This window comes from Salmo trutta, chromosome 20 (genome assembly GCF_901001165.1).
Source record: "Salmo trutta chromosome 20, fSalTru1.1, whole genome shotgun sequence".
NCBI lineage: Eukaryota > Metazoa > Chordata > Actinopteri > Salmoniformes > Salmonidae > Salmo > Salmo trutta.
In genome coordinates, this window is record NC_042976.1 from 38,915,538 (window position 1) to 38,928,852 (window position 13,315).

A 13,315-nucleotide genomic window follows, 5' to 3' on the forward strand; every position below is an offset into this window, starting at 1 on the left:
TTTAGTAAAGGACCACAGGAGGAGGCAGGTAGCCGGGTCCAGGGACAGGCAGAAGGTCATACACAGGGAATCCAAAAAGGTAACAGTACAGGCAGGGAATAGGCAAAAAAAAAAACGGATAATAACATAGTCCGGGAGGTCAGGCAAGAGGTTGATGACAGGAAATCTGATAGGCAAAAGTACAGGCAGGGAATAGGCAAAAAAAAAAAACGTTGTTAGTGAGGATGGCCAAAAACTACGATACACGGGAGGACTAAAATGGAAATAAACAGAGCTCCGAATAGAATGTGTACAACAAAAAACAATACCTCACAATGACGAAGTGCAATGAACTGAACTAAATAGTGGGTGATAATGACATACAGGTGTGTGAACTGGTGATCAGAATTCAGGTGATTGGGATCTGGAGAATGAGCTGCGTTCAGGGGATCTAGGTGTTTGAGAGTGTGAGTTGGAAAGTGAGCTGCGTTCAGGGGATCTAGGTGTTTGAGAGTGTGAGTTGGAAGCAGACGTTACACCTATGCTTTTTGCCTTTTTCTTTAATATAAGGAAGGCCTATGGCATACCCTCTCATACACCTCAATCCGAGTCCTGGTTTTAACTTAACAACCCTTCATTGACACGAAGATAGGCTATTTAAAGAGTGCATTGTGGGTGGAGGAATTGGACGAACAATTGATGGATAGCAGCCTATAGCCATATTCTGTCTGTCAAGCAAGTAGGATAACCTCTTATATAGGAAGAAATAAGGTCCAACATAAACCCCTCTTGTTGTTAGTAAAGTAAAATTAAAACGAAGATGGTTTAAATGAATTATACCTACTCGAATTTGCCTAATTTCAGCACCATGAGCTGTCCATTTCAGATTGATTGTGCAGCGGCTGCCACTTCAAGTTTCAGCACCAAGTTAATTGAATCAGGCTTATTGTGAGGTCAAAAACTCTAATAAACACACAATGGGCAAGTGTTCTGCAGCGCATAAGACTCAGGAAGCATGTACATTTTCTTAGAAATATGACTTGGCTCTGAGCTTCTCCAAGCACTTCGTATAGCCTATAGGCTATGGATCATTTGATTGAGACCACACCAAATAGACTACAGACGCTTGATATTGTGTACCCAGCGGAGAATCAGAGATGAGGGGGTGGTATCGGACACACATCGATATATAGCCTAATAAGCAACTAATTGTAGAACACTGATAAATATAGAAACGTAATCAATTACAAATGAAATGACCCTACCATGGACTAGAGTTAAAAAAAATACTAAAAGCTCCCCCTGACTGAAATTGAAAAAGCATGACCCTCCCCCATTTTCTGTCAGGTCCCCATTATGCACATTTAGTAAAAAGACACTTCAGCAGCTAAGGATTAACATAAGGTTTTTGAGGCAAGACAGCCCATTTCCTCGATGACACCCATGTTGCGCATAACTAGGCACTTTTACGCACGAGACCGAGCTTTGCCAAAAACAGACAACTGTAAAATAAAGAAACAAACCATAGGATTTAGGTTATTGGTCTGGTACATGACGGTTACGTCACGCATGAATGATTATCACAGCTTTCAGAAAATGATGTAATTGAAAACATCTCATGGCGCGTAGGCTAGGCTACACTGAAACATAATGCGATGTTACCTACCTTTGACTTTTCCAACAAATAAAACCGGCGATCACAGTCTGACAGATCCAATGGGTAGCGTAACTTCTGCAGGTAAACATATAACCAAAGACAGGACTGTAAAGAACCCACATTCGGGAACCCGAGCGTGACGTCTATGATTTCCCCATACTGTGAATTCTAGAGTTAACCCAACTTCCTTGACCCGGGCTACCAAACGCTGTAACACACAGAGAGAAAATCCCAACACATTTCGAGTACTTTCACACTAATTCTGACGACAACAGCTCCACTCCATGGACAAAATCTGAACACACCAAAGAGTCACTACTCAGACGTAGCAGCTATGTTATAACAACCAACACAAGCAGTCTTAGGGAATTGAATTAGTTTCCCTATCATCAAAAGACTACTATGACAGCATGAAACTGTATTTGAAATATTACTTCAGGCTACTCTGAATATATCATCAGCTCAGCTCATAATTACTTGTTATAAAAAAGAATCAATGGACAATCAACTGGACAGCATCATCAGCAGATACATCTAATTCGTTTTTAATATTTACAGAATAAACATGGCAAAAAATCTTGCAGACAATAGTTACCTCACAGATATTTATAGAGGAATGTGCTCACATATATGCAGCCCAACATCTCAAATCATTGCATGCTGAGGTCATAATAAATAGAGGAATACATTGTACAACGTGTAATAAAAAGCCACAAACTAAAATATGTATAAATATAATCTGATTTACAAAAAAAGATATGAAACCACAACTGAATATTAGGATTTGCAATTTATGAGGTCAGGAAGTGAAATAAGAGCCAATGTTTCCATTCTGAAAAGTTTCCTAACTAACATCAACCCGACATAGATTTGTGCAACGATCTAATGGATGATTATTTCCAAAAGATCCTTCGCTTTATACATTGTGTCCTTTTCATGGGGCAGGTGACTTCAAAGTATCAAATAGACCTTCAGGGACATAAGAATGAGATGAATTTGAAAATGCTGTGAAATTTAAACCAGGCTGTTGCCCATTGTTTACAAAAATTGAAACAATACACTTAAGGAAACAAAGAAGCAGAAATTATACTGACATTTGAAATACAGTTGAAGGTGGCGCTGATGAACTCTGTAGCATCTAAAATGATACTTGACTATACATGTAATAATGTGAAGTTCTATGTAGCAGAGTGGGTATGTGTGTGTACTGGTATAACATACTGTATAAAGCAAGCTTCTTTTTTGGCAGTAGAGCAGCAGCATGTGACATGTGTCCGTCCAGTGTCCGTCCAGTGTCCGTCCAGTGTCCGTCCAGTGTCCAGGGAGGATTCAGGTTCTGCGAGGCTCCAGTCTATGGGAGAGCTGAGACAGTGTTCTCTGGTTGTCAATAACAGCCAGCTGACGCACGTAGCTCCGCACGTCCGGGTGGTTCTTACTGGTCTGAGACGGCTCTGCACCTGAGAGAGGACGAGGAAAACCCACCTTTATGAAAACAACGTCCTGTTGGAAGCCAGTCAAGTGAAGGCTACACAGAAGAACCGTATGTTGACTTACTGAACGGTAGACTTCTGCAGTATCTCACGATCCTCGCTGTATTAGCGATCATTCGCTGGGAGAAGAAAAACATCACGTCTAGATGTTGTTATTGTGAATTTACACAAATAGAGAGTCACACACTATATGTAAGCGCCCGGTAATGTATTGGGTAGAACGCCAACGTTTCGGCATCACTGTGCCTTCTTCAGGGTACCATTAAGAATGTAGACTTCCAATATCAAATAATATCATGTACAGATCTATATCATCTTGGAGGGCCTTACCATTTTCTCAAAATTGACCAAACTGTCAATGAACGTCTTGTTTCCATCATGAGTGAATGTCATGTCTGAAAAGATAATAGCAGTATGATTACACACAGAGAGAGCATACAGTGGAGAAAAAAGTATTTGATCCTCTGCTGATTTTGTACGTTTGCCCACTTACAAAGAAATGGTCAGTCTATAATTGGTAGGTTTATTCGAACAGTGAGAGACAGAATAACAACAAAAAAATCCAGAAAAATGCATGTCAAAAATGTTATAAAATGATTTGCATTTTAATGAGGGAAATAAGTATTTGACCCCTCTGCAAAACATGCCTTAGTACTTGGTGGCAAAACCCTTGTTGGCAATCACAGAGGTCAGACGTTTCTTGTAGTTGGCCACCAGGTTTGCATACATCTCAGGAGGGATTTTGTCCCACTCCTCTTTGCAGATCTTCTCCAAGTCATTAAGGTTTCGAGGCTGACGTTTGGCAACTCGAACCTTCAGCTCCCTCCACAGATATTCTATGGGATTAAGGTCTGGAGACTGGCTAGGCCACTCCAGGACCTTAATGTGCTTCTTCTTGAGCCACTCCTTTGTTGCCTTGGCCGTGTGTTTTGGGTCATTGTCATGCTGGAATACCCATCCACGACCCATTTTCAATGCCCTGGCTGAGGGAAGGATGTTCTCACCCAAGATTTGACGGTACATGGCCCCGTCCATCGTCCCTTTGATGCGGTGAAGTTGTCCTGTCCCCTTAGCAGAAAAACACCCCCAAAGCATAATGTTTCCACCTCCATGTTTGACGATGGAGATGGTGTTCTTGGGGTCATAGGCAGCATTCCTCCTCCTCCAAACACGGCGAGTTGAGTTGATGCCAAAGAGCTCCATTTTGGTCTCATCTGACCACAACACTTTCACCAGTTGTCCTCTGAATCATTCAGATGTTCATTGGCAAACTTCAGACAGGCATGTAATGTATTCTTGAGCAGGGGGACCTTGCGGGCGCTGCAGTATTTCAGTCCTTCACGGCGTAGTGTGTTACCAATTGTTTTCTTGGGGACTATGGTCCCAGCTGCCTTGAGATCATTGACAAGATCCCCCCGTGTAGTTCTGGGCTGATTCCTCACCGTTCTCATGATCATTGCAACTCCACGAGGTGAGATCTTGCATGGAGCCCCAGGCCGAGGGATATTGACAGTTCTTTTGTGTTTCTTCCATTTGCGAATAATCGCACCAAATGTTGTCACCTTCTCACCAAGCTGCTTGGCGATGGTCTTGTAGCCCATTCCAGCCTTGTGTAGGTCTACAATCTTGTCCCTGACATCCTTGGAGAGCTCTTTGGTCTTGGCCATGGTGGAGAGTTTGGAATCTGATTGATTGATTGCTTCTGTGGACAGGTGTCTTTTTTACAGGTAACAAGCTGCAGTTAGAAGCACTCCCTTTAAGAGTGTGCTCCTAATCTCAGCTCGTTACCTGTATAAAAGACACCTGGGAGCCAGAAATCTTTCTGATTGAGAGGGGGTCAAATACTTATTTCCCTCATTAAAATGCAAATGAATTTATAACATTTTTGACATGTGTTTTTCTGGATATTTTTGTTGTTTTTCTGTCTCTCACTGTTCAAATAAACCTACCATTAAAATAATAGACTGATCGTTTCTTTATCAGTGGGCAAATGTACAAAATCAGCAGGGGATCAAATACTTTTTTCCCCCACTGTAGGTAGCCTGGTAGGTAGGAGCACTGGGCCAGTAACCGAAAGGTTGCTGGATCGAATCCCAGAGCTGACAAGGTACAAATCTGTTGTTCTGCCCCTGAGCAAGGCAGTTAACCCTCTGTTCCCTGGGTGCCGTGGATGTCCATTAAGTCAGCCCTCTGCACCTCTCTGATTCAGAGGGATTGGGTTAAACGTAGAAGAGACATTTCAGTTGAATGTATTCAGTTGTACAACAGACTAGGTATCCCCCTTTCCCAATTCCCAGGAGTGGAATTGACCAGAGCAAACAATACAGAAGCAACTGTAGTTACACTGTGTCGCAGGTCGACACTCCAAAACAAGAGGTCAAAAGTCACCGATAATAAATTCTTCACACAAGAGGCAGTGAGGATAAACCTCTCAATTAGTAAATCAATGGGTAAGATAATGGGTAAACAACATGGAGGGTCATGAAGGCAGTGGAGAGAGAGCTGTGTTGTGTTGCACTGACCTTTGATCAGCAGCGGCATGAAGGGAATGATGGGTGGGTCCAGCTTGGCCACAGTGAGCCGGTACGCCCGATGGTTCCTGGACGGGTCCTGTGGAAACACTCACACTGTTCTGAGATCTGCCATAACCATGTTAAGTGGGCACATCCCAGTCACAGCCAAGGGTGGTGCTGCTCAATCCATACATTGCTCGATGACAAAAGACCATGCAAGAATGTCAAGTTTCAATTCAATATTTGAATAAAGAGAAGTTATAGAAAGCAAGGCTAGAGACTATGTGAGTGGATGAATAGTTGATACGGGGCTAAAATGGTTCATGCTACTCACCATTAAGCTTTCAAATTCGCTGTAAAATTTCTTGAATTTGCTGGGTAGTTTCTGTCAACACAAATAACAGGGAAGGTTAACAGACAGTTGAAATCCCCATATCCTTGGGCAGGTGCTAAACACAGGTGAGTGTTGTTGGACAGACAGATAGACAGTGAGTGACAGACGGACGGATAGACCGACCGACACAGTGACAGACAGACAGACAGACAGACAGACAGACAGACAGACAGACAGACAGACAGACAGACAGACAGACAGACAGAGACCCACCTCCCAGGTCTGACTCAGTCTGCTCACGGCTGGGTTGCTCATGCCCATAATGATAGCGAAGAAGGAGTTGAGGTTCTTATACTCCTTACAGCTGTCACAGAGAGAAAATAGTCCAATGATTAATCAGGATCGGGTCACATCATAGGGGACAGGAGAGGAAACACATGATACACGTACATTCAGCCATTTACACATTTGTTCATCTCGACATATAAACCTTCCCCTTAGGGATGCATTGGGAGGGTTGCCGGACTGTACCCTACAGCTAAGTGTGTGTGTGTGTGTGAGTGTGTTACTTCAGCTCCACTGTACACTGTTAGGTTGCTGTCCCATCAGCGTCGGGCCAATGTGAAATTCTACCTCCTACACAAAGCGTGTTGTTTTGAGAGTGGAGAGGGGCAGAGGGAAGAGCATCTTTATTCTATGTTCCCCAACTGTACTGTACTGTCACATCCTGACCAGTAAAGGGGTTATTTGTTATTATAGTTTGGTCAGGACGTGGCAGGGGGTATTTGTTTTATATGGTTTTGAGTGTGTGTTTATGTAGAGGGGCGTTTGATTTATGTATTCCGGGGTTTTTGGTTTAGTTCTATGTTGTATAGGTCTATGTATGTTCTAGGGTATTTAGATCTATGTTTAGGTAATTGGGATTGGGGCCTTCAATTGGAGGCAGCTGGTTATCGTTGCCTCTGATTGAAGGTCCTATATTTAGGAGTATGTTTGTTATGGGTATTGTGGGAGGTTGTTCTTAGCACTGCTGTATTTAGCCTGCAAGACTGTTAGTTCATTTCTTGTTTTGTTTATTTAAGTGTTCACAAATAAAGTTAAGATGAGCACTCGACCCGCTGCGCCTTGGTCCATTCACTACGACGACCGTGACATGTACCATATTCATCCATTATGTGGAAGTAGAATAGATTTGGTCCAGTTTTTCGCAAGTACTCCTTAAATTGTCGCTAGTGGTTGTACTAAATTACCCTCTAATTGCACTAGTTGCTTTTGTTTACATTGTGAACATAGTCAGTGAGTATATTTACATACACACTAATAAGTCGATATTAAACCGATTATGGCAATATGGCGAGTATGGCATTAGTCATGTAAACACCTAGCTCTGTTTATCTTAATCGGCGTAAGGTCATAATCAAAGTAAGCATACACCGATTAAAACAACTGGTTTTCTGAGAAATCTTTTGAATTATTAGGACATATAAAGGCCTTAATCAGAGTTACAGCGGTGTATTAGATCTGCGACTGTCGTAGCACTAGCAGCGCATGTTTCCTTCTTCTGCGCGAGTGGAGTGAGTTCGGGAAAAACGAAAAGTATGCATCTTAGAAATTGTTTTCCCGTACAACTTTTATATGTCTGAAATCCCCAAAAATAACACGGTGGCTGTGGTAGAACTAGTAATAGAATTTATATTTTGAGTTGCAATTTTCTGCATTTATCAAAGTCCCATCAGGTAGCCTGATTTCAGATGTGTCCATGTAAACAGGATTACTAGGGACATCGTTCTTCTTGCAAAGCATGTAAACGTTTAAATCAAACTATTATATTTAACTGACTATTCACAATAAACAGATTATTGTGTGCATGTAACTGTACTCAGTGTAGCTAGCTAGAAAGCTAGCTAAGAGTTTATGCTAGCTAGTAGCGTCTTAGTAAAATGACCAGTGATGAATAGTCGAGGCCATGTGCAAACAAAATCAACTTTATTTCTCATTATTTCAATTCACAAGATCTATTGAACGTGCGCGTCAGCCATCAAGAATTGAAACTCAGCCATTCTTGAGCTTGGACGCTGCCATTGGAGCACAAAAAGGGCAGCATAGCAGCTTTCATTTATTTTCAAAGGAATCATTTCCTCAATGGCTGACGCCCCCGATGGCTGTAAAATAGCAGGGCCATGTGTGTGTGCAAACGTGCATGCGTGCGTGCATGAGAGAGAGAGGGCGACACGACGACTGGGACAAGGCAAGGGCCACTTACTGGGCAGCGATCTTGATGAACTTCTTGAGCATCTGAACGCGCTTGCTGAGCTGAGTACACAGACAGATCTCTGTGATCACCCACAGCTGGATCTCATTGAACCTCCTGAGGAACAGGTCCATGTTGGCCGTGGTCTTCTTGAAGTTCTGCCTCCCAAACGTATGGTAGATCAGCTCAAGCTGTAGAACAGGGCAAGAGAGAAAGTCAATTACCGTGTCCCTGATAGTTTCCATAATAATGTATCAATATATTGGTTGAATAGTTAATCGCTAAGAGCCCCAAATGGCTCCCTATTCCCCATAGGGCTCTGGTTGAAAGTAGTGCACTATATAGGGAATAGGGTGCCATTTAGGACGAATCCATGGAATCAAGTAATTCCTCATTCCCTCAGTGGTCTGACACACCTCATGTACACAGTGGAAGAGTTCCCAGTCGTAGACAGTCATCTGGTAGGCCAGGTCTTTCGAGCTCATTAACTCAAAGCTGCCCATGGAGCCAGTGGAGGGCCCTTCCTGCTCTGGCAAGGGTGTCTGAAATATAGCGCACACTTAATATACAGTATAATTTGCATTTGTCTGTATATCATCCTTCATCATACAATTAACAGTCATGTGAAATACAGGACCGTTTTGATGGATACAATGGCAGTTATACAACTATAACAAGTCGAAATGCAACAGTAGCCTTGGGCCACTGTTGATTTAAAACAAAATATTACATGAGCGAAATACATGAGAAGTAACAGCTGCAAGAGATGTACAGCTTGTAGGGGAACCTCTGGAAATCAGTCGGGTCAGTCTGAATGCGTTTTTTTTTCTGAGGGGCATTTACACACCAATGAATCCAGTTGATCCCTGGGGCAGACAAACAGACGGCCGTTGATGCTGAGTGTGGAGAAGACTGAAATATCGTTGGGCTTCAGCACCACTTTATCTGAAGGAAAACAACAAACAAGAGATGGCTAAGACATGAGACCAAGAGCTCCTGTAAATGTGTACATATTTTATTATTTTTAAGTGACTGAATTATTATTATTATTTATCAGCTGTTTTGTTTTTGATAACATTGAGTCTTTGTCACATATATAGTTTTAACCCACAAATTTGCAGATTGACAGGCAGGTCAACTCTTTTTGGCTTTGCTACTGTAGCTAGCAAGTTAGCTGGCTAATGTTTTTGTTGATTCATTTTTTTTGGTGTGTGATTCATCTGGACACAGCTACCAGCTTTTTTGTTTCACCTGGCTGCTGGTTCCTGATCTTTTGACATCATTTGAGGAGTCTTCTAAGCTTGAGAAGAATGGGAGATGCAGTAGAGGAAAGCAGTGCTGAGGGTTCGTAGGGAGGACGACTGGCTACTAACTGTGTGTGGTGAGCTTCCTGGTGTCCAGAGCTACTGAGGCTACGCAGAGTGAAGGAAGAAAGGTCCAGTGGCTTCACAACTCAAGCTTGTTCCCAGAGTAGCCCTCTACAAGATTGTCACCAGACTCTTCATCAACCATCTCTCTGACCAACTTCCTCTGATCACGCCATCAACTGTCCCACTCCATCTATGGCCTCTATTGGTTGACCTAGCTAGATTTTTATAGGCTACTCATGATGATGTATTGCTTGTTTGTTTGTTTTTTACTTTTGAAGCGCTTTCAGATTTCTTTCTGTTATGAAAAGCGCTATAGAAGTTCAATAAATTATTATTATTATCATATCAAAGCATTAGCATATTATTATGCTATGTTCAAAAGTCACACAACAAGGGTAAGGTGCTAAAGATGCCCCCCGGTATTTGACTTATCCCTAATCCTAGGAGTAGATACGGTTACACCGCTACAGGGTTTAACTGGCTATGGTTGCAATGGAGCTCTGCTGTTTCATCTGATATAACCCCCAGTCGTCCTTGAACTTCATCATCAAAGAAAGTGGTCAAGAAGACTCTGAAGAGGCTGCATTATGTTTGCATTAGAACTGGCAATCATGCATTGAATATGACAGAATGGGGCATCCATACTCCTCTGAATCCTCGGCAAAGAATTGGGCCCAGATTCTTAGCAGCGAAACAAATGCTAGTAAATAACTAGATTAATGGGCAATATGATTAGGGTCTCAGAGACCATAGAGCAGCTGCGCTTCTGGCTTTATTTACAACTTGGTACAGGGAAAGGGCAGATCAAACATGGGCCAGAGAGAGAGGTGCATAAGTACGCCCTGGCAGAGACACTGGAACATCCATATAGCAAGTACCAGCCAATGGCAGCAACAAGCAAGTGTAGAATCTTATGAGTTGAAGCAAGAACAGCAATATTGCCCCAAGCTTTTCTCTATGCAGCTCTCCTGCAGGCCACGGTACTATCTTGAGCATTTACCGGGTAATTGAAACAGAGTAATCCAGCATCAAAAGCCAATCATTTCCCAGTAAATCAGCCCCTGATTGATGAGCATCATAGCATCTGCAAATATCTATGCGTGGAAAGACTGTGTGGCGTCCACCGTCGTTTGATTAGCATGTGGCTGTGGCCCTTCTCACCTCCGGCCGAACTGAGGTTGACCAGGAGGAGGTCCTCCGCTGACCCCAGCTTGTCGGCCACTGCGCTGATGACCTCTCTGACCGAGGCGGCCACGGTGACCCGGATGGTGGTGTAGGTGTGGTCGCTGCAGTACACTTTGAACAGGACTGCATGAGGACAGAGCACAACGCAGGGTCATTAACATGAAGGAATGGGGGATGGGAAAAACTAGAGACCAGGCCATTGTAGATGTTCAAAACACTGTGTATCACTGCTGGCTGCAAGGCCAAAAGGCTCTTACTACTACACAGTGCTTTTCTATAGATTTATAGCTCTCTTCTACCTCATATCCTGCATGATTTCACACATACACTACGCCACACTTACTCTCATCATTACTCTTGATGGGCTGTCGTTTCTGCAGCTTCTCATCCCCCATGCTGAACTGCCGCAACAGGACCTTGTGCTGAAACAGGACAGACAGAACTGTACGTATAGCACGGGTTGACAATGAAAACAAAAGCACAGAATACGACTACAGTGCTCGGGGTCACAGCTGGGTCACATACCTTTTGTGGAGAGGATCTGGCATCGTCAGAGCTGAAAGGGGTAAAGAAAGTGAGATTACGCCATGCTTAAGCCCGGGACACTAAAGACAAGTGCACGCAGTAACAATACATTTACACACACTTACCTGTTTTTAACTAGCTTCTCTAACTCTGGGAGTTGATCTTTCAGAGCAGGAATCACACGGGCATCATCAGATACAGACACAAAGAACTCCTGCGACACGTGACACACTCACAATGAGGGGAGGTTCAAAATGAGCCCAAAACTCATTTGGATTATCAGATGACGATCGCTAATAACTCTACAATTTACCGCAAGCTGTATCTATTTAAACAACGAGCTGAATTCAGTACACAAGAAAAGAGGGTGAGGAAGACAAGCCCCAAATGGCACCCTATTCCCTTTGGGCTAGGGCTCTGGTCAAAAGTAGTTCACGACATAGGGAATAGAGTGCCATTTTGGGATGCATACACTGACCTCTAGGAAGGCTAGTGAGGCGTCCTCCTCCTGAAGGTGATCTCCATGTACTGAGGCCCACTGCAGCACCAGCCTGATCACCCTCCTCTTGTTGTTCAATGTGTAGTCCAGACGCTCCTGTTCTGAGCCCTGGGAAGCCTCAGCATGGTAGGTGCAGTGACGTTAAGGACAGAAACACATAGGGGCTACAGCTTGACTCCCATTTGGTCCAGGGTTGATTCAGGATCAGTTTTGCCATTTAAGTCACAATCAATATGACTATTTGGACATGGGGGACCTGATACTAGATCCTGATTCAGATCCTACTCTTGGATGCCTAATACATACAAGAGGGCTAAGGGATACTGATACACATTAGTAGAAATCCACACAAAAACATATACGCTCATTTGCTATTTCCAGTGACTGAAAGGATATTGGGCCATGAGCACCGGGCACAGCTGGCTGTTAGGGATGAAGACGCAGTGCATGAGCACAAAGTCGTCCAGAGCTGGGTCTGTGCAGAGCGAGAGAGCGAGAGAGAATGAGGCACCTGTGATGTCAGATGAAACGATGCCAGGCCAGCATGCTGACAGTATTATAGGCCTGATCACACATGGCTCTGTCACCGTGGACGGCTGGGGCATGAAAGCAGCCAGGAGAGTCCACACAACCAAGCGTAATTAGATAAGCACTGTGATGCGCTGCTAATTATAGACATGAATAAACAGGTCAGCAGCAGCAGCACGGAGGATGAATGCTCTCTCTCTGAGGGTACAGAGGAGACAATCTAAACACGACAGCCACGACGAACACAACACATCCATCTACATTAGTCAATATCACATAGGGTTGAAATAATGGTCATTTGGTCCCTACACTGAAATACAACGGTTTCACAGTGGCCAGAGATGTTATTGGAGGGGCAGAGTGCACTACCGTACCTGATTCATTGAGGTGAGAGTCCAGTCGCATCATTTCCAGAAAGTGCTCCAGAATCTTCTCTGGTGCCCCTGACATCACAGTGTATCTGGAATGGCAGTGTCAATCAATCACCTAATAAATTAAACAAGACAGGTTCTTTCTAGTTCTCACTACTGTTCCTATTCCATCCACACTTCACTGAGCTGTGTGATCTGAATACCTGCCTGTGATTAGTACATTGGATAATAATCCAAACTACAGTCAAAAGAGGTCCTGACCACTGCTTAAGATTATAAGGGGCTGGCTGGGTGAGAGAGGGTGTGGAAGCCTCTCCATAGGTAAAACAGAAGGGAAGACCGCCACTTGACCTTAAGAATCAACACAGTACACAGCCAGGCTTGTTGTGATTGGTTAGTTGAGGGGAGACAGAAAACAAGGTGTGTGTTCCCCAAATGGCACCCTATTCCTCCGATAGGGCCCTGGTAAAAAAAAATATAAAAAATTGTGCACTATATAGGGAATAGGGTGGAATTTGGGACAGAATGTGTGGCAGGCACTCCATGGGGGAAGGAGACGTGCTTGACACCCTCACACTCTTCATATGTGACTGGCACTGTAGTTGATTAGAGT

The 13,315-nt window shown here is 43.5% G+C and overlaps 2 protein-coding genes across 8 annotated transcripts in view; both read right to left on the reverse strand.

Moving 5' to 3' along the window:
• The window catches only part of map3k20a (mitogen-activated protein kinase kinase kinase 20a), a 37,516-nt gene extending 35,666 nt beyond the window's left edge, over positions 1-1,850 (reverse strand). Inside the window, exon 1 of one of the 3 annotated variants that reach the window (XM_029703177.1) lies at positions 1,646-1,850. The gene's annotated coding sequence lies outside the window, so the exon portion shown is untranslated. The remainder of the gene's footprint in view (positions 1-1,645) is intronic. The other 2 variants (XM_029703178.1, XM_029703179.1) reach the window with 2 other exon arrangements.
• A 295-nt stretch (positions 1,851-2,145) lies between these two features.
• rapgef4a (Rap guanine nucleotide exchange factor 4a) overlaps positions 2,146-13,315 on the reverse strand; it is a 53,855-nt gene continuing 42,685 nt past the window's right edge. For all 5 annotated transcript variants that reach the window (XM_029703188.1, XM_029703187.1, XM_029703186.1 and 2 more), the window contains 16 exons: positions 12,706-12,791; positions 12,200-12,278; positions 11,783-11,933; positions 11,430-11,518; positions 11,305-11,335; positions 11,123-11,201; positions 10,756-10,902; positions 9,072-9,169; positions 8,641-8,766; positions 8,237-8,415; positions 6,247-6,337; positions 5,974-6,024; positions 5,649-5,736; positions 3,457-3,521; positions 3,191-3,245; positions 2,146-3,093 (listed from right to left, as the gene is read on the reverse strand). In XM_029703188.1, coding sequence (XP_029559048.1) covers positions 2,966-3,093; positions 3,191-3,245; positions 3,457-3,521; positions 5,649-5,736; positions 5,974-6,024; positions 6,247-6,337; positions 8,237-8,415; positions 8,641-8,766; positions 9,072-9,169; positions 10,756-10,902; positions 11,123-11,201; positions 11,305-11,335; positions 11,430-11,518; positions 11,783-11,933; positions 12,200-12,278; positions 12,706-12,791 — 1,543 coding nt within the window. In that variant the 3' untranslated portion in view covers positions 2,146-2,965. The remainder of the gene's footprint in view (positions 3,094-3,190; positions 3,246-3,456; positions 3,522-5,648; positions 5,737-5,973; positions 6,025-6,246; positions 6,338-8,236; positions 8,416-8,640; positions 8,767-9,071; positions 9,170-10,755; positions 10,903-11,122; positions 11,202-11,304; positions 11,336-11,429; positions 11,519-11,782; positions 11,934-12,199; positions 12,279-12,705; positions 12,792-13,315) is intronic.